At 37.8% G+C, this 20,208-nt stretch overlaps 1 protein-coding gene across 1 annotated transcript; it reads right to left on the bottom strand.

Moving 5' to 3' along the window:
- Positions 1–666: 666 nt before the first annotated feature.
- On the bottom strand, positions 667–15,183 carry CD164 (CD164 molecule). The gene is made up of 6 exons (XM_007190667.3): positions 14,895–15,183; positions 11,870–11,953; positions 10,384–10,455; positions 8,881–8,916; positions 4,832–4,888; positions 667–3,169 (listed from the first exon to the last, which is right to left on the bottom strand). The coding sequence occupies exons 1-6, from the start codon at positions 15,076–15,078 to the stop codon at positions 3,003–3,005; spliced, it is 600 nt and encodes a 199-aa protein (XP_007190729.1). The 5' UTR covers positions 15,079–15,183; the 3' UTR covers positions 667–3,002.
- Between the last annotated feature and the right edge of the window lie 5,025 nt (positions 15,184–20,208).

The raw sequence follows: 20,208 nt of genomic DNA, 5'->3' as shown, positions 1-20,208 counted from the left end.
AAATACACAGGACTTTTCATTATCATCAAAAAAAAAAACAAGGAAAAAACCTATTGTGAACACCATTCTTATCAAAATAACAATTTTTCTCTAGCAATGTTTTTGGGAGCCTTCAATCCACTCTTCTGGGTTTTAAGGCTGATAGGTGAGTATTTATTCTCTCTTCTTAGTCCAAGTTCTGTGATTTAATATAGAATATAATGTTGCCCCAAACATGGGCCTAAAGAACCAGATTTCACATACCAGCATGTGGCTTGGTCCTAGATATTTATACCAAAGACTCTGAACAGAAACCCAATTTTACTTTATATGCAATCTGAATAAGGCAGAAAGTCACAAACAAGCTTTCAGATATCTAACAACAGATGGTATTCTCATAAATACTTGCTTAACTAGCACATAAGTAGATGATTTCTAATGATTTGAGGAAGATCAACTTGCATGTCAATCCCATAGGCATACCAAGTCCTCCCTCCAACTATCATTTCTAAGGCTCTGTTCTCCACTGATGAATACGTCCCTTAGTTACTATCTGCTAGTCTTCAGGAGCGATGAAAAACTGAGGAGACAAGCCATCCCCCAACAGACTAAGGTAAACTCACTAGCATCAAACTTTATAATCAAAATATAAAAACATACTTTAGTTAATAAAAGAGAGCAGATTAATCCAACAAACATGTAGATTTATTTTAGATCAGTTTGGTACATGATACAGATTGGTTTTGCAGTTTTTAACGAACTGAAATAGAAATTTCTAAATACAGCAGTGTTTGTGCAACAAATATCTGTAAGGTAAAATAAGGGATTTTAATAGAACTACAATCTGAATGAACAAATCAGATGAAAAATCTGAAAAGGTTTCTATATACCTTCTGGATTAAAAAGAACCCAAAAATTATTAATGGCCCAAGATACTAAACTGCTAAAGGAAGAGGGGAAAAGCCTGTGAGTTCTGTTGTAAGAGCTCTTTTTGTAAAATCTAATTCCATATTATGGTTCTGTTAGAGCAGTATTCAAAATTACAGAAGATGAGAGGCTTCATCAGCTATATTTTCACAAAAATAGCTATAGTGTTAACATTAATGTGTGGCAAGGTATTCCTATCTAGGTAAATGACAATTATACCATTGTAGCTAATTTTTACCACTTTGGGAGAATGGAAATTCTGTATATTTTCAACGGAATCTTGTATCTTAAAGCACTCACTAAAAACTAACAGCCATGGCACCATAATAAAATTTTTTGTGAGGTACCTAAAATATTACTACTGAGGGAAACAAAAATGTGAGGTAAGCCTACCTTTCCCCAAAAACCTTTGAAGCCAGAGATTTTAAACAATTAAGGCACTTGAAAACATTAGGTATATGTACCAATGTGCAAGTAAAACAAACTTTAGCTGTACCAGCAAGTAAAGAAGAAACAGTAAATCTTCATTTTAAGAACTTTAATTATCTAAATGTAAGGAATTTTGGCTTATGAAATGGACCAAAGCAACTTGTCATTTCTTACTATAAAATATTGAAAACCAAGTGCTAAACACAGCCACTATAGGCTAAAGAAACTAAAACAAAAAACCTTAATGACCTAGAAAAGCAAAAGCTCATTTTAAACTGACTTAAGCCTCTGAACTAATCCAATGTGTCAAAGGCAGGGAAGAAGTATCCCTCTAAACCTGAAAAAACTAGTGCTTCATAAGGAAGCTAAAGAAATAAAAGTATGCATGCTTATTATACTACAGCAATTGAAACTGAGAAGAAGACAGGATGGAGAAGGAGAAAGAAAAAGTACAACCTGTTTATCCAGGGCAATCATCTTTAAAAATCTACAGTAATCTGATCAACTAAAATTTTTTCTGAAATTACACTGCTCACATTTGCTGTCTCAAAACTTAAAATGATTGTCTCATTTAAAGAGTTAATAAATGATTCTAAAACAACTTCTTTCTTTCTTGCCTTACAGAAGTTACTTTTCCAGAAAGCTCTGTGGAAATCATTTTAAGGTACAACAGTTTTAGGATAATTTTTTGAAGTACAAAGGAAAATATAATTAAATCAACTTTATCTCTATACTTTTTAACAGCCATAAGCAAAATGCTGGGAGATTCAACAGATGAAGGCTTTTGACTTTGTATAACATCCTTTAAGTTACTCAGGCTTGAAATAAAGTAGGTACGTTTTCAATTAAATACTAACAGTATGGTATCTAAAAGCAGGTTTACTACTGCTCACATTAACAGTTACATCCTCAGACCAACCTTTCCCTTCATTAATGTGAAAGAACAAATCACCAACATTTTAAGTTACAGTCTACCTTTCAGTCTGTCTTTTAAGGCACTGTTCTTTATTTTCTCAATGATATAAGGTGCTTTACAAGTATGAACAATAACCTGCTACACTTTGTTTTGTATCCTTTCCATTCATTTCTTTAAATCTGGAATGTAATTCCCTGTGTGGCATCTTTTTTCTAATGTAGAAAAAATAACTTATCAAGCACAAAATTTTACTCTAAGGATACTAAATTTATAAATTTATTCCACTTTTGCAATGACAGCCCAAAATCCACCTGACTGATGCTCATTTGGCACATTCTTCTCAATTCTGGTCACTAAACTACATCCTGAGTTAGGATGAAAAAATGCAGCTTTCAAGCTTTAAAATGACTACATGTAAATTGCCAAAAGAGTCATGAGGTTGTCTGAGCAGGACAATGTTTTCCATCACTTACAGAGTTACATTTGGCATGTCAAGAAGAGAGAACATAATCCCACAGCAGCAGCCATTTAAAATAAAAGAAGACAGCCACAAGGATTCATGCAGAATATTTTAAATATTCCCGTTGAGCAAATAGATTTAACTGATTTTTCTTCAAGGGCGATGCTCCTATATGCATCCTTTGAAAAATTAAAGATCCTAGAATAGCGTCTTCCATGTGGGACATCTTGAAAGATAATATTTTGGTTTCAGTGAGTTACACACCAGTCCTTGTTAATTTAGCGGGTCTGTTTACAGAGTGTGGTAGTTTCGTTCTTTAGATTTGCAGAATTTATAGAGAAAGAAAATTACAGCCTGCACACCCAAGACAAGGACAATTCCTCCAATGAAACTGGCTGCATCAAACGTAGACTTCCGCGCAGGTTGTGAAGTTGGAGTTAAAGTGGTATTAGTTGTACCTGTTAAATGAAATGAAAGAAATAACAACACTTAATAAGTCTCATGATCCTCTATGATAATTTCAAGACTCACCTGAGCTTCTTTTTTGCCATGTGTTAAATTCTATAAAGTATTTCCTCTTGTGTCAAGTCTTTACAGCTTCCTAATTGAGGAAGACAACCATTTATCAATCCCGTTCTTCATTCTATCCAGCAACATCAAATGGTCAATGCTGCTATATAATTTCAAATATGAAAATGACAAAAATGACTCTCCTGGCACATTATGCCCTGGGAACATGTCAAGCACTTTTAAAACTTGGTTCCTTCAGACTACATATTTTAGTTAATTGCTAAAGTAAATATTAATATTTGTGTTTAAAATTTATACAACTTTTGCATTTTACTAAATATATAAGGTAAATAAAAATTTGATTACTTTTTCAAATTACAAAAATAATCTTAATAATCTACAATTATAATCTTATAAATCTGCAATTTGTAATTCTAACAAGCAGAACTCATCATTAAAGGCATTTAAATTTTACTCAGCAAATTTTATAATGAAAAAGTATTACCAAAGGAAATAAAGCACAAAAATTTAAATTCCTTTTCAGGCAGTAAAATGTTTCAACAAGAAACAAAACAAAAATTCCTTTTCAGAGACTAAAATGTTTCAAGTGGAGCACCATCCACTTTAACAAAGAGCAATTTCTTTCTTTTTTTTTAAATTTTTGGCTGTGCCACACGGCACACAGGATCTCAGTTCCCTGACCAGGGATCCAACCCACACCCCCTGCAGTGGAAGCGTGGACTCTTAACCACTGGACCACCAGGGAAGTCCCAGCAATTTTATATTTAAAATAAATTTTATTTTCTTAACTGGAATAGCAAATATATACTGGTTCCTGTGGCTGTATAAGTTGGCCAGCTTTAAAATTAATTACAACTGTTCCGTATTTCTTCTTGTGAAGACAGAATGGCTTCGCTGCAATTTAGAGAAAGGTAGCACAAGAATGAAACCAAAAGGATCAAAAAAACCATAAAATATTCATGAGAATCAAAACAGTATTATAAATATGGCTGGAGGGAAGGGTTCCTAACCTGTGTACCTACAGTGCCCTGTGGCATAACCTAAATATGATTTAGTTAATAACACGTCAAATCATTAATTAATAAAAAGTTAATTTTCACACACACTATCAAAGGTTATAAAGGAATATAAGAAATGGTAAGAAATATGAATGAGGTGCACATTTGGTAGTGATCTTGGCTTTTTAGACCCTTCACAGCAAAAAGGATGGCTGTATTACCTTCACTCAAACTGTCATGGTCTAATACAGCACACAACCAATCCCTAACAGTAATCAGTATTTAATTTTTAAGCTATAAGAAATTAGATTTCACCTACAGGTTGTACTAAAAGGGTTTTGGAAAACCATTACCATTTAATTCTAACATGTCACTCCAAATGTGGTTACACTTTAAAAATCCAGAAGAGGACTCTCAGCAAACATATCATTATTGCTTTAACAGCCTACTATCTTGGTCCTCCAAATACAAGAGATGAATTTCAGTTCATAACTATTCATGAATAAAATTGGACAGTGATAGCAGAAATAGTAAAAGGCAACACTGCACACACATCCTACCTCACTGTTAGTTTAAAAAAACCTCAATTACCTGATGTAGTAGCTGTGGTGGAAGCTGTAGAAGGGGAAGGCAGAGTTGTGGTTTTAGCTGGAATGTAAACAAAATGTATTAAAAACTTAAATTTCTCAATTATCTAGCATCTTTTAGAAACACTACTACCACTTCAACATGCTTTCAAATTTTTTAGAGAATAAAGGCCAAATCTCAGTTAATGGTTCACTAACATATCTATGCATCCAAAATATTAGCTTTGAAGTGTATTTTAAAACATTAAGCAATCATAAAATTCTATCTATGTTAACATCTATGTACATATCTAAGTATAAAAATTTATGTATACACCTGGATAAAGTTGCAAAGAGACACACAGAAGGGCAAGAATTAGTATTTAGGTGAGGGAACTACAAGTTCTTCCCCAATAATCTTGCTTCCAAGACAAAAACTATTAATAAGTCATGGTAAGAAACAAATACAATTCGGTCTATGTAAGTATCAAGATTTGCTTATCTTCTTCATTTCAAGGGCTTGGCAAACTTTTCTTAATGAGGCAGACAGTAAATATTTTAGACTTTGTGCATTGTGTGATGCACCAGCAGTCAAAGACAACAAGCAAATGAATGGACATGGCTGTGTTCCAAAAAATTTTATTTAAAATAACAGGTGCCCTGGGGCCATAATTCCCCATCTAAATGATGTTAAGAGCCCAAGGGTAAGCTCTCATCTACCATACTGCATGAGTGTCTCTAAAGAAATGCACTCATGGGAAGAATCAGTTTGAATGTAAAAACATTTTAGGAACTAAAGCACTATATTGAGACTTCTGATAGTATCGATACTACTAATAGATATTAGTAAACGCTATGATATGTTCACACACATTTATTTGTACCCCTTTCTCTCTTAACTGTAAGCACCGTGGTCCAGCTCTTGGTTGGACAGTTAGGTCATCTTTCATTTCTGCATGCTATGAACATCTTACAGGGCAATATTTGATCTCATCTCTGATAGGACTGATTCTTACACAGAATTCCTAGATTAGAGGGTATGGTTATTTTAAGACTCACAATCCCTTCAAAGTTTTTGTTGCTTATACATTTTGTGAAACAAAAAATACACTTCATAAATTAAACATATATCAAATTCTTTTCAATCTTAAAATACTAATTTTGTCTGACAACATTAGGGGAAAAAATTTGCAAATTTGCTATTTGTTTCTCACTACCCACCCTCTGAACATGGTAAAATATATATATATATATATATATATTTTTTTTAATTTTGAAATCTGCACTGGTTTAAATCTCTGAAGCACTAGAAGCCCACTACAAAATCAATGAAGGCAGAGCTATGAGGTTTAATTTTGGGGTATTTGTAGAAGTTGCCCTCACTTTTTAAAAAATAATTCATTTTTTGAAATAGGCAAAACATTTACATATTTTTACTTTTGACCAAAGTATTACACTGGTAAGATTTTCAAAATCAGGCACTACTTAGGGAATACCTTGTTGACCTACCCTATGTTCCTTTCATTTAAAAAAATAATTCATAGGTTATAAAAGCTGCTACTGATGATAGAAAATTTAGAAAATACAGTAGAAGCATTTAAGTGATTCTATCACTCTGAGAAACATGTTACTTCCTGCTGGCCATTTTTCTAGACATATATACAACAAAAAAATAAAACTGTACTGGAACCACTTAACACAGTTTGTTTTCTACTTAATATATATTTTCCACTGTATTTCTAATATAATTTAGTCATTCTACTGTAAGATATTGTTACCTATAAATATTTTTATTTATGTTTATATACTTATATTATTTGTACTGGTGGAAGACTATATAATTAACCCCATTGAAAGCCTATCTACATAAATCAGATTCTCCTTGCATTGTTTCTTTAACAGTTCCTTTATTTCTCACTTGCTCTCTTCAGCAGCTGACATGGAAAGAGACCATTATAAACGCTGCTCTTCAACCACTAGTTACCACTCAATTGATGCATTTTCTGCAAGCAAGCCCTGACTTCCTTCCACTTCACAGAACCAAAGAGAGAGAAAACAAAAGACACTCAAGGAGATCACAGGAGAACCCAGTGTGGAGCAAGTAGAACTACATCAAGATTCATAAGGAAGAAATGAAAAGCAACCCACAATAGTTCTGGGGAAAGGATTTCCTCCTCTCCCCCTCTCTGTTCATATCCTACCTTCTGGAAATTCATATTCTTTCACTATCTCTGCTTTCATCAACTTTTAACAACATCCTCCTTGTCAATGACTTCTGGTTTTATGAGCACACCACTGTTTGCTCTCCAAAATATGTCCTGTAGAATTTGCAGATTTCCATGAAGTGACTACTCCCATTGTAGCCATTACTTCAAGCTGCCAACATAGCATCACCGAGGGTACAGGTGGGATGAGCTGTGCCAGCAGAAGCCGGTACAAGCTAGCTCAACACTGCCAAAGTCTTTCAAAATGAGTTCTTAGCTTTGTTTCACCATTTGACCACTTTTTCCTCTAAAAAACTACACTTAAAACACATACACACACAAACACAGGTTTTCTTAGGCACACATCTCTGGGCTTACTTCTCTGCCCATCCCTACTCAGTTTCCTATCCAGTCCTCTTCCCACCTCTTAGACATTGCTGTTCCCAAGAGCTTGGTCCTCAAGCCCTGTTCTCTCTCAAAGCTGCTCCAGTGGACTCTACCACTGCCTACACTGGTTAACTTATCTGTGCTGTGTAGCAACGAGTTCTCCCATCGCCTCAATCATGAAGTGCTTTCCTTTCTACTTCCTAAGCCAATTTGCATACATCTGCAACTCCTCCGCTATTAGTTCTCTAGAATTACTACAACAGCATATCTCATTTGTGTTCACTCTTGCCTCTTTCCAATCACCTCTCTACACAGTTAAAGTAAGTTATTTTATTAAAATGCAAATCTCATCATGCTTCAAACCCACCAGCAAAGTATACAATGGCACTTCCCAATCTGGCTCTCGACCTGTTGACTGTCCAGCTTAACTTGTTCTTGCCTCGTAGTGTACACTCCAAATGCCAATTCCCTGACTTTATTATACTCTTTTACCTGTCCTTCACATGAGCTAACCAGCCTGCTCCACTTGGGAAGTTACCCTCAGATTTTACCAGTGTAATTTCAAGACTCAGTCAACATCTCCAGGAAGCTGTCACCACATATTACTCAACACACACACCTTCCTACAAATCCCCCAATACACTGTGCTTCCTGACCTTTCATAGTTCCTACAATAGACAAAATACTATCTTACTTGTGTTCCTATATCCCTATCTTCTAGCCTAGTACTTGTCCTGGAGAAGAGGTTTTTTAATTATTTACTCTTACTATCAAATTGGTAAAGATTTATACAAGGAGATATTATTTAATGCTGTTGAAGATGTGGTAAAAAACTTTCCAGTTGTTGACAGGAATCAAAAGCATATCTTTCTGGGAAGCAATCAGTATTAAGAGTCTTAAGATAATCATATCCTCTGACACAGAATGCTATTTGAATCAATCCTACCAGAGATGACAGCAAATACTTTCCTATAAGATATTCACTGCATGAAGAATGAAAGTTGACCTAACTATCCAACCAAGAGTAGATGAGTAAAGTGCATACAACAATGTGTGCAGTAAGAGGGAGAACAATTCAAACCTGCATGGGCATATCATCCAATTTCCTAATAAGTATATTTATTTAGATACACACAGAGAAAAGTCTGGAAGAACTGAAAACCTTTTGGTGTACCTATGGATGATGAGAATTAATTTCCTTTAGGCTTCTATATTTCCTTAGAGTTCCACAAAATGCACAAAAAGCTGTTTGCAGACTCAACGTACAAAGCTATGGCAAATCTGCTCAAATTCAATGAACGTGAAACACTATAGTTATGCTTCACTGTCACAAATAGTACACATTAATGTAATTACTGTAGTCCAAGACTATGTCTACTCATTTTTAAAATCATACTAATGATTTTTAGATATTTAATTACTAAAGTTATTCATCAAAAAAAGCTTCAAAAGAGGGGGAAAAGAGTCAATTATCTTGTATTACCTGTAGAATTGGTTGGCAATGCTGTGGTAGTGGGCACTATTTAAAAAACAAACAAACATGTAAGTCAAAGCTGTCTAAAATATCACAATCTGTAACACTATTTCCCAACCTGCAGTCATCTGAGTACCACTTTTACAATGTTTTCATTTAAGTGCCACATATGGAGTAGACAGTTGCTCTGTCCCAATACTGGCCTTCCCCCTTCTTTAGAAATAGCACCAATTTTTAGTGACACCCTCCCATGCAAAGACATTTCTTAGCCTCCCCTGCAGCTAGGTAGCCATGTGCAACTGCTAGGAAGTATCTGTAAGGTAGAGGTCTCTCACTTTCCCTTCCTCTTCCTGTTGGCAGGAAAACCATTTTGATGGCTGGAACATAAGCATTCACCTTGGAGAGTAAGGTCAAAGCCATTTCTGAGGAACGACACAGTAAAAACCTAGAAGGAGCCTGGGTCTCTAATGGTTGTAGAGATGCCTCTCTAGCCCTCTAGCTGCACTGAAACCCAGATTTACTTTACACGAGAGCCAAATTAATCTATCAATTAAACCATTTTAATTTGGGGTTTTATGTCCTTGATAGCCAAAACTAATTCTAACTGATACATCAAATGAGTAGAATTACTTATTCAGTTTTTCTTCAATGTATTTTAAAATTCTATACTTAATCTTAGTTCTAAGCAATATCATTATAAAATCACAGGTACACACACATTAAAATAAATATTAAAACTGTTTGTTCATTTACCACCTAAACCATATTAGGGACTCTACACTGGGTATAACTGATCTCATACTAACGAAAGTTTCAGTTACAAAGTTCAAGTTGGGAATGGGGAGAGGGGAGAGGAATGGGGAAACCCCTACCAAAATTAAATAGTTACAGGTAGTCTTTCAAGGTTACTGACACACTCCAGAAAAATCTTTTATTCTATTTATTATCTACACACCAAATCAGGAGTTTGACTTTCCAATTAATTTATAATCTTGTTAGAAAAATCAGTTTTCATCTAGGAATTTTTTTAAACTATTTCCTGGGCAAGGAGTAAAGGTTAAATAATCAAGTTCCCCAAACCAAAGTACAGAAAATGGAGGAATACAGAGAGGATTCATTTAACCATAGCACAAACTATGCTCTAGACTGTGATAATCACCAGTACCATAATCAAGAAAGTGCCAGAACAAGGTTGTCCAGGCCTGTAAAATGCAAATAAAGAGAGGGTGTAAAATACAATGGGTATCTGGAAGAGTTAAAAAAAAAAAACATAGAGGAGGAGATATCTGTACCTACAGCACTCCACAGTATGTACCAGCAAATGACTAAATCAAGCTTCAGAACACTGTCCTTTCAGCAATCAATAGGAATATACTATTCAGATCCAAGTTTGTAACGAGATTAGAATTATGGAAATGCTTTAAACCAAATATTGAAATAAGGCTTCCTGAGGCAATGATCTTCCGAACCTCTTTGTGGCCACTTTTCCCAGACGCCAATGTGAATACTTACCAGTACAGAATTCCGTGCTGTTCACCACCTTGCAATCACTAACTGTTGAATTATCTGAACAGTAGCCATTACCTGTTATTGGAAGGGGACGGGAAGAGCATCAATTATTCACATTATCTCTGACTTTGTTACTATGCTCCAGAGTTGCTTCCAAAAATCGAACTCAGGTATAAACTCTCTAGAAGTCCACAGATAAACAAAATACTTTGTTATTATCTTTTTCCCATTGTTTTAGACATATTACACAGGATCTCTCCAAACATCCTTTTAAAATCCACATGAATATACTGAACAGTTAAGTCAGAAACACGTATATCTCAGAATTGTGGTACTATACCAGGAAGGTTGCTAGAATCCACAAGAGGGCTGAGTCAGTAGGGAGAAGTCCTTAGAAACTAATAAAGGCTTAGTAAACACAGGAGGTGCCCCACAGCAGCAGTGGGATCTCTGTTCCAGATCTCTGCTTTAGTCTTCTACACTTTCTAAAACCACTTTCCTGGATGGGAAGACTTGTAACATCAGCAAGGGAAAGCCTTCCCCAACATATCCTACAGTAAGGCAGGCATTCAATCTCCAAAACTTGCCAACTCTGCCATACAAGAGGGGAGGAGCACACTCTTAAATTCCATTTTATCAGCTAAAGAAAAGTGACCCTTATACAACAAAGAAGTTAATTTAATTCAAACTTAAGCTAATACCTTAATTTTAAAAGAGGCTTTTAAACTTTGTTACATAGTGACAATTTCCAGAACTCTTACATTTTTCAATGAAGAATAAAAAAGCTTAACATGTAGCTTTGGCTTTTTCTTTATATAAAAAAAAACCTGAGATTGTTTTACTGATTAAGAAAAAAATGCAACCATCTTACCTTAAGAAAACAGAATAATTTATGCTGTAATCCGGTGGTTCTAACAAAAACCTTATTGGCATTTCAAACTATCTCCATCTAGCTCTTTATCCCTCAATCAAAGATAACTTTAAAACTTAACAATAGCACAAAAAAAGTCACTTTTTCCCACCTCATTCTCCCATATCTAAGTATCCAACAATGCTTCATAAGGTCTCTTTATAGTTCATCTAGTAGGACATCTACAGAAGATAAATGCCTCAAACATTTTTCTGGGGAACAGTTTTCAGGGGAAAATCCCACAGCTTTCTTTCACAGCTAATTTCAGCGTACTAGTATACTTAACCTAACCACAAAGGTCTAAAATTTCTCTTCCTTTTAAAGCTATTGAGCCTTAATTATCAAGTCTAAGAAATTAAAGGGGGGAGCATGGGAGACAACAAAAGATTTTAGGGAGAGTATTAAGCAATTGGTTAAAGTTTAAAGGAAAAGTATTTGATTTGCAAAATAAATAGTGCACACCATCCCAAATGTTTTACATAACTTTCAAGTGTTCAAGAATACCTTGCAGTATTTTTTAAATGTTAGAACAAAACAACATTGAACTCTCAAAATTAAAGCAATCCCAAAGTTTCTTACCTTTACATTCTATCCAAAAGCAGGTAGTGTTAGCAGCATTGGCATCAACACAGGAGAAACAGTTGTTGCGGCTTTCACAGATTTCTGGGGGTAAGAGTGGGGGTTAAAATATATAAAATCAATTAATTGGTATCTCATTTTGAGTTTGTACTAGTTACCTTTTATAAACAGCAGCAAGTATTACATACAGTACCAGACTTACTAATTCAGGAACATGGCAAAACTTTATAACCCATCCACAGATGAACGGATAAATATGTTATACACATACAACGGAATACTATTCAGCCATTAAAAAAAAAGAAATCCTGTTATACACTACAACATGGATGAACCTTGAGGACATTATGCTAAGTGAAAATAGCCAGTCACAGAAGAACAAATACTGCGTGATTCCACTTATATAAAGTATCTAAAATGGTCAAAGTCTGAAGCAGAAAGTAAAATGGTGGTTGCCAGGAGCTGGGAGAGGGGAAATGGAGGCTTGCTGTTCAATGAGTATAAAGCTTCAAGCAAGATGAAAAATTCTGGAGATCTTCTGTGCTTATAGTTAATACTGTACAGTACACTTAAAATCCATTAAGAGGGTAGATCTAACGTGTTTTTTTAAAACCACACACAGAAAAAAAAATTATAAAGTGGCTTACTAAAAAATTCCTATCATTATAAAAAACTTATGAAGCCAGAGGTCAACTCAAGAGAAAGGGGGGAAAAAACCACAAGCTAGTGGGAACGCTCAATATTTCTTGGTACCTATCTAAACAACCCCTTTTTGCACAGCAACTATTTCAGACACTCAAGAGTTTCTTGAGGCATCCTTAAAAAAGAAAAATACTGGAAAAATACTGGAAAAAAGGCTGTTTAAAAAAGAAAAATACTGGAAAATAGGCTGTTTAAAAAGAAAAATACTGGAAAAAGGCCAACAACACTATACACAGGGAAATCACTGCCCCAAAACATCAGATGCAAACTGGAATTTTTTAATAGTAATAAAGATTTATTACAGGTTGAACCCAAGCTCCGATGATGCCTATGCTGAAAAATCTGAGATCGGTAATTCATAAATGGTCCACTTTTTCCGGGGTTTTCCATGACGGGAGGGTAAGAGACAACACATCTGGAGGGGGCTACAGTCACATAATTTAACAAGTTAGCAAGGTCTTTGTCAATAATTTAAGCCAAATGGCTCTGAGACAGGACATCAAAGGCAGCTAACTACAATTCAAAGTCTGGACAAACAAATGGACTATAGAAATAGGCTCTATACATTTTCCTAGAAGCTAGATGCCTCCAAAAAACATTCTCATTTGCTTTCCCCGTGCCTAAAAAAATAGTTCTGCACAAAAACATTGCATTTCAATATTTATCAGAGATTGGGACATATACTGTACCCTTTGGGGAGTGGCAGGGAGTCACAAAGTAGAAATAAGTTCTTCAGAGGTTTGTATACACATGAAAAATGCTAGTTGTTTAAAATCTTTTGTGCTTGATGATGAATATTTGGGTAGCACAGTGTATGTTACTTACAACGAACTAAACTTGCTGCCTTTCAGACTGCAGTTTATCCAACCACCACTTAACATAAAACACAAATCATCTCCTTTGCACTCATTTCAATTACACAAATGCAATTAACATATTTCCAAGCCTCTCTTTAAACTCACACACACCCCACCCCACTCCCCCCCCAAAAAAAATTCTAGGAGGAAACTACCAAATAAGCGGAAAACGAAACAAATTGTGCTCTATCATCTTAGAAATAGTGCGGTTAGAATCTCCAGTATTGTACTGCAATTTCCTTTCTTCAGTAAAAGATGTTTGAATTTTGCCATTACATCTTTCTAAATCTAACAAATAACATTAAGTTTACTATATATGTAATTAAACTCCTACAAAATACAAAAACTAGAGAAGATATTGTAAAACAACGTGATCGGCCTGAAAAAGAAAAAAAAAAGGTAAACATTCTTACACTTCAGCAAGTCTTCGGTCTATATGCCAGTTACTCCTTACCCAATATTAACTAGGATAACCAATCACACTAGACTGCAAGTTCTAAATATCTAAGGAAGTTCTTCACCTTATCTAAAATTTATCTTCCCTCCTCTCGCGCAGTGTTGTCACGGCATTGACAATTTCTGCTGTAAGATTCAGTGTATGCCTCAACCAGTCTCCAAATCGACTGCAGAGCTTAACAAAAGGTCCTGATCGAGTTTTAGAAAAACGATCAAACCTGGGTTCCAATCTCAGCCTCACAATCTACTAAACATACGGTTCTGGCGGAGTTACTTTATCTCCATCCACCTCCTAGATTTCACCACTTATCTTCTAGTTTAGCCTAAAATACTAACAGATATATGCGAAGCACCGGGTACACGAATGGGTACTTTTTTCTCCTTTGCACACAGCACGGAGTGCAAAACTTTAATTAATTAAATGCTCAAGTCTCAAATATATCCCATACCTACCCGCCAAACCGATGTAATTAAATCTCAAGCGACTTATTTTTTCAGACCTAGCGCTGAGACACCAGCGAGCATTAGCCTGCAGCGTCTTTCTTTCTTTCGCCAACTTCGGGAGAAGCCTCCCTTCGAAAAGAAGACCTGGGTGGACAAACGACTAACCCCAGAGAGAGGGAGTTCGGTCTCATCGCCAACTTTGGAGGCGGTAGCCTCGCCCCATAATCAACCTCACTGCCGCCACCACGGAAGAAAGCCACGTCCCCTTTTCGGAGCCTGAATTGAGGCTGGAGATCACGAGGCACTTTTAAACAACACCTCCGGGCAGGACACTGTTGGGTCGTAAACAGCCCAACGGCCCTAAGGCTCAGCCGCCCCTTCCCCCCGGGGCGATCCCCAACAGCGACCACCTCGGCCCGTCCCCGGCCGGACTCGGACGGGCCGCCATGTTGCCGGACCGCGGCCCGCCCCGGCCCCGCGCGTACCACCCGCAGGGAGAGCGGCTCGGCCGCGCGGGCGGGCTGGCGTGCGGGCGAGAGCAGAAAGCCCGTTGGGCCGGAGCCCACCTGGTGCTGGAGTGGTGACCGTCGGGAGCGTCGGCGGCGGCACCGGGGTTGTCGTGGTGGTGGTCGGTAGAACCGAGGGTGTAGTCTCGTTCTGGGCCAGGGTGGTGCTCTGAGCCGCGGTCATCACGCAGAGCGTGGCCAGGCAGCCAGCGGCCAAAAGCAGCGGGCGGAAGAGCCCCGACATCGCGTCCTCCGCGCTGGCCTTGGAGAAAAAGCTAGGACACCCAACGCTGCGCCCGTCCCTCCGTCCCCTGCGGCGCCGCCTCTCAGACTCCGCTCCCCCCGCGGGAGCGCTCCGGTGTCACGTGAGGGCGGCGTGCGGAGGCGGGGCGCCGGCGATACCAACTGGAATTCTACGGCAGGGGGAACAGAGGAATCGAGAGGAAACTGAGGGAGGATTTTCCCCCAAGCGACTGTACTGGCAAAGCGAAGAAACTGCCTAGACACAGGAACCTCTTTTATTTGCCCTCAGGTTGCCATACAGGGCACGGCTGGGCTTTTCTCGTTCCTGCAATAGAGAAGGCTCCCCCCCGGCTTGGATGGAACAACCTACATGATGTGGCGACTGCTTCCTCGCGAACGACCAGCTTGGTCCCACGTGACCTCCGGGGCAGCATCTCCCAGACCTGAGACCCGCTGGGCGGAAGTTGTTTTCAGGCGTTTCGTTGAGAAAGAATTAAGTTTGTACTGTCCTCCCGCGTTCCCAACGTGCTTGCATAAGTATCCTTCGTAGGACCCGCGCTTTTTTCCTTCAAAGTCGATTTTCCTGGAATTGTATAACCTTGTGCTGGGACACCCCAGGGAAATGGAGGCACCACGCGGTTAAGGAGTTTCTGCTCCGCCGCCCACGTAATGTGAGCGGCTGAAACACCGAAAGCGGTCTCCTGCCTTCCAGCCGGGAACGCACACTGTCTGCCTCTGTCACGCCTTCCCACCCTGACTTATCTGAATTTCGTGACGATTTCAGTTAGCGGTAGCAGCAGCCAGTCTGTGCCACCGCTGTAGTCGAAGAATCAAAGACGCTATGGGTTGGAAATCCATCTGGTCTGTTCCCACCCCTACTTTACAGATGAAGAAACCGAAACTTAGAAAAGTGACTTGACCGAAAGGCACAATTGTTTGGCGTCAGGGCCGGATTTCGAAATGCCTGTTAATATTCTGTCACTGCTCAGGCTTTTAGTAAGGGTGAGCGCCATCTGATGCCCAACTCACAAAAATATTCACAAGTGCAGCCATGCTTGTATCAAATGGTAAAACTTAGGTTATAAAAGCTGTATTTAACGCTGTTTTCAGCTATTTGTATTTATCATCTAATTTTAATTACGTGCATTTAGTCTAATAAAATAACAACATCAATTGCTTTTGAGATCTGCTTTTCTATGGAAACCCCAAAAAAGAAGACTGCATAAGCGCTTTATCATTTTTTACCTAAACTTGAAGGCTTTCCTAACCCTAAAATCGAATCAGTGGGATCCTTCTGTACCCTCAGGACTATGAATATTTGTTCCATCAACTACACTAGTTGGAGATTTGCTTGGATGTAAACAAGAAACTCGGTTTTTGACTGATCCAACCTACGGCCAGAAGCGTGAGAGTACAGCCAAGTAAGTGAGGTCTCATTATCAGCCTTCAAACAAAGAAAGGTATTTCTTTTCTCAGGATACTTCTCACACGGTATTTATTTAGCACATAACCATCTGACACCAGACCAAATGAAGGCACGAGTCAGCTTTTTTTTTTTTAATATTTATTTATTCATTTGGTTGCGCCGCGTCTTGGTGGTGGCTCACGGGCTCCTTAGTTGTGGCATGCATACTCTTACTTGTGGCATGCATGTGGGATCTAGTTCCCTGACCAGAGATTGAACCCCGACCCCCTGCATTTGGAGCACAGAGTCTTAACCACTGCGCCACCAGGGAAGTCCCTCACTGTAGTTTTGATTTGCATTTCTCTAATAATTAGCCATATTCAGCATCTTTTCATGTGCCTGTTGGCCATCTGTATGTCTTTTTTGGAGAGATGTCTTGTTTAGATCTTCTGCCCATTTTTTGATACAGTTGTTTGTTTTTTTTTGTTACTGAGTTCCATGAGCTGTTTATATATTTTGGAAATTAAGCCCTTGTCGGTTGCATCCTTTGCAAATATTTTCTCCCAGTCCGCAGGTTGTTTTTTCGTTTTGTTTATGGCTTCCTTTGCTGTGCAAAAGCTTATACATTTGATTAGGTCCCATTTGCTTACTTTTGTCTTTGTTTATTTTGCCTTGGGAGACTGACCTAAGAAAACGTTGCTACGATTTATGTCAGAAAATGTTTTGCCTATGTTCTCTTCTAGGAGTTTTATGGTGTCATGTCATATTTAAGTTAAGCCATTTTGATTTTATTTTTGTGTATGATGTGAGGTAGTGTTCTAACTTCATTGATTTACATGCGTATAATACAGTTTTAACATGTATTAAACCTTGTGTAATATTTAAATAACTTTCAACAAAATTAGAGGATTGTAATAAGTCAAATATTAACAGTGAGCTAAAACTGTATATTCATATTCTTACTGTTCACACTGTGATTAGGGTTGGTGATAAAATACTAGATGCTCTCCACTTTGACTATGGTATTTCCTTGATAATTGTTCCAGGGTTTCATAGGGGAGCATTATACTTTAAAGCAGGTGTTCTCAACCTTGGCTGAAAATAGGAACCACCCAGACGTTTTGAAAAATACTGATGCCTGGGTACTGATTTAATTCATCTGGAATAAAGTCTGGGCGTCAGGAGTTGTAAAAACTCCCCAGGTGTTTCTTGTCTGCAGCTTAGGTTGCAAACTACTGCTTTACCCTTGCTTCTCAAAGCGTGGTTCATGAACCAATACCATTCATACCACTTGAAAACTTGTTAGAAATGCAGGTCAGGCCTCACCTCAGACCGCCTGAATCACAATCTGCATTTTAACGAGATCCATATGTGCACCTATTAAAGTCTGAGAAGACTGCTTTACACTATAACCTGTGGAGAACTATTCTATTCTCCTAAGTGGCTGCAATTCTTAGTGGTGAATCCTCTACAGAATTACATCAAGCAAGACATATTGTGAAGTTTTTGTTTCTTTATTTGGGTTTTTGCTTGTTTTACAAAGATATGTAAGGTTATGGTACAAGCAACACAAAACTACTGGATATGCAGGAGTCTTGGAGCCCAGCCTAGGTTCCCTTTAGGCTGGCACTTGAGACATTTATTTTTATTTCTATACTGCTTTAAATCCTGGGCAGGCTAGGGCTTTCCCCATTGTATCTCTTAGTCCTTTAGGAAACAGAACGAAGACTTGTTAATAACTCATTCCTTAGGAACAACCCCCAAGTTCAAAGTAAACTACACCCAGGCAGCTTTCTGATATCCAGCATTACCTACTACTTCCCCCTGTGCCCAGGCATCCTTTGTGCTCCTCCCAGTCCTGTCTCGTAGTGCTGCTTTTCAGCCGGAACACACCCTGATGGATATTCTGCTTATTAAAATGTTCAACTGATTCTGTACTGAATGGTAAAGAGCACTGCCTGAGCAGCCCAAGGGTCCCAGTCACTCTTCTGAAACCCCAGACTGCCCTGTTGCCTCTCTAGAAGCGGAGGGCTCACTTCCAGCCCAGCCAAGAGCTCTAGGACCCTGCACCAGGCCTCTAGTTGCTGTCCCTTCTGATTGGTCAGTGTTTGCATACCTCCCTGCTGCTTTGATGAAATCAAAGTTTCTTGTCTCATCATTTTTTCTCATTCTTTTCTGTTGTCACACTTTAGTGTTTAATAACTTTTATCTTTGTTCTGCATACCTGTATGCCACAAGTCTCTCATGTATCTATGACTTTCATATATCCCAGTGGTTCTTAACGTGCGGTCTCCAGGCCAGCAGATCAGCATCACCTGGTACGTGTTAAAAATGCAAATTCTCCAACCCACTCCAGATCCACTGAACCGGAAACTGGTGTGAGGCCCAGGAATCTGTGTTTTAATAGGCTCAAGCATTTCTGATGCTCACTGAAGTAGAAGAACCTATGATCCACCACGTTTTCAAAGCCCCCTATCAAGTGTCAAACTTTGTAATTTGTGTTTTATGTGTTATTACTGAGTTTGTTACATTTTGTATGATGTATACAATTTATTGGAGATACAGACCAACTAGATTTGCAAGTTTAAGTTGCGATTCCATTTTGGGAAGGGTAGTGGATGGTATAAGCAATATAGTAGTTTAAAAAATGAGTTTGCATGAGGGAAAGAGTATCACTAGGTTGGTAGAGATTAATTTTAATTTTGAGGATATACCTTTGAATTAATTCAGTCAATTGGAAATTAGTACGTTAGTGAGAATAGCTAACACTGAGCATAACAGGGACTTGCTGTTCCTTGAAATGATGATGTTCTTTCTGTCAGTGGCAGTTTCTCTGTTTTTTGTGGGTTGACATTCCAGATGGGAAGATAATTTTTATCAAATTTCTGCTATGTGTCAAGGATCATTAGTGGTGTCTTCACAAATTATCTCAATCCTCAAACCACTATGAGATAGATGTACCCCGATTTTACTAGTGAAATTGAAGCCCAAAAGTAGATAATAGTATTGTTATTGATTTTATAAATTTACTCAGGGAACCACTGAAGTTTTAGAGCCTGAAGGGAGCTAACAACTTCTTTACTCCTATTTGTTCTTTTTACAAATGAAGAAAATGCAAGGTTAAGTGATTTGGGCACCATTTTGCTAGCTAGCTGGGACTAAAACAAACACACCTGATTTTAAATATGTATAAAATGTAAATAGTATGGAATCCTGAGGTTGCCAGCCTATTCATTCATTAACAAATAGCTGGCATTGTTTGGAGTTGGGGAAAACATATTCTTTAGATAGAATTTAAAATATTTATCTCAAATCTCCCAAAATAAAAAAAATGAAGATACCACACTCTGCTTATTCACATGGCTTGGTGTAAGACAGAGCATATGTACTTGACTTTGCCATATCAGCATTTAGGGCTAGGTCACATAACTAACATTTTGTACAAAGCATCAGAATGCCTTTACTCTCATATTTGTAGACTTGGAAAAATTTAGAATTCCTTCTGTTTAATCAAATCAGAATCTTTCATTTTGGTTAAATCAAAGTCTTATATTTGGAGTTAATTGGGATAAGCTTCTGAGTCCTTTGTAACAATCAGTTTCTCCAAACGATATAGTTAAACATAAATCATTCTAAGACAATATATTCTAAGACAGAAGTATCAGTGCATGTACCTTTAAACGATGGCAGTAAGAACCACTGCATATATAGATCTGTGACTAAAGT

The sequence above is a fragment of the Balaenoptera acutorostrata genome, chromosome 14 (genome assembly GCF_949987535.1).
Source record: "Balaenoptera acutorostrata chromosome 14, mBalAcu1.1, whole genome shotgun sequence".
NCBI lineage: Eukaryota > Metazoa > Chordata > Mammalia > Artiodactyla > Balaenopteridae > Balaenoptera > Balaenoptera acutorostrata.
The sequence above is the reverse complement of the archived record's forward strand: the minus strand, read 5'-3'. Positions and strand labels throughout refer to the sequence as shown.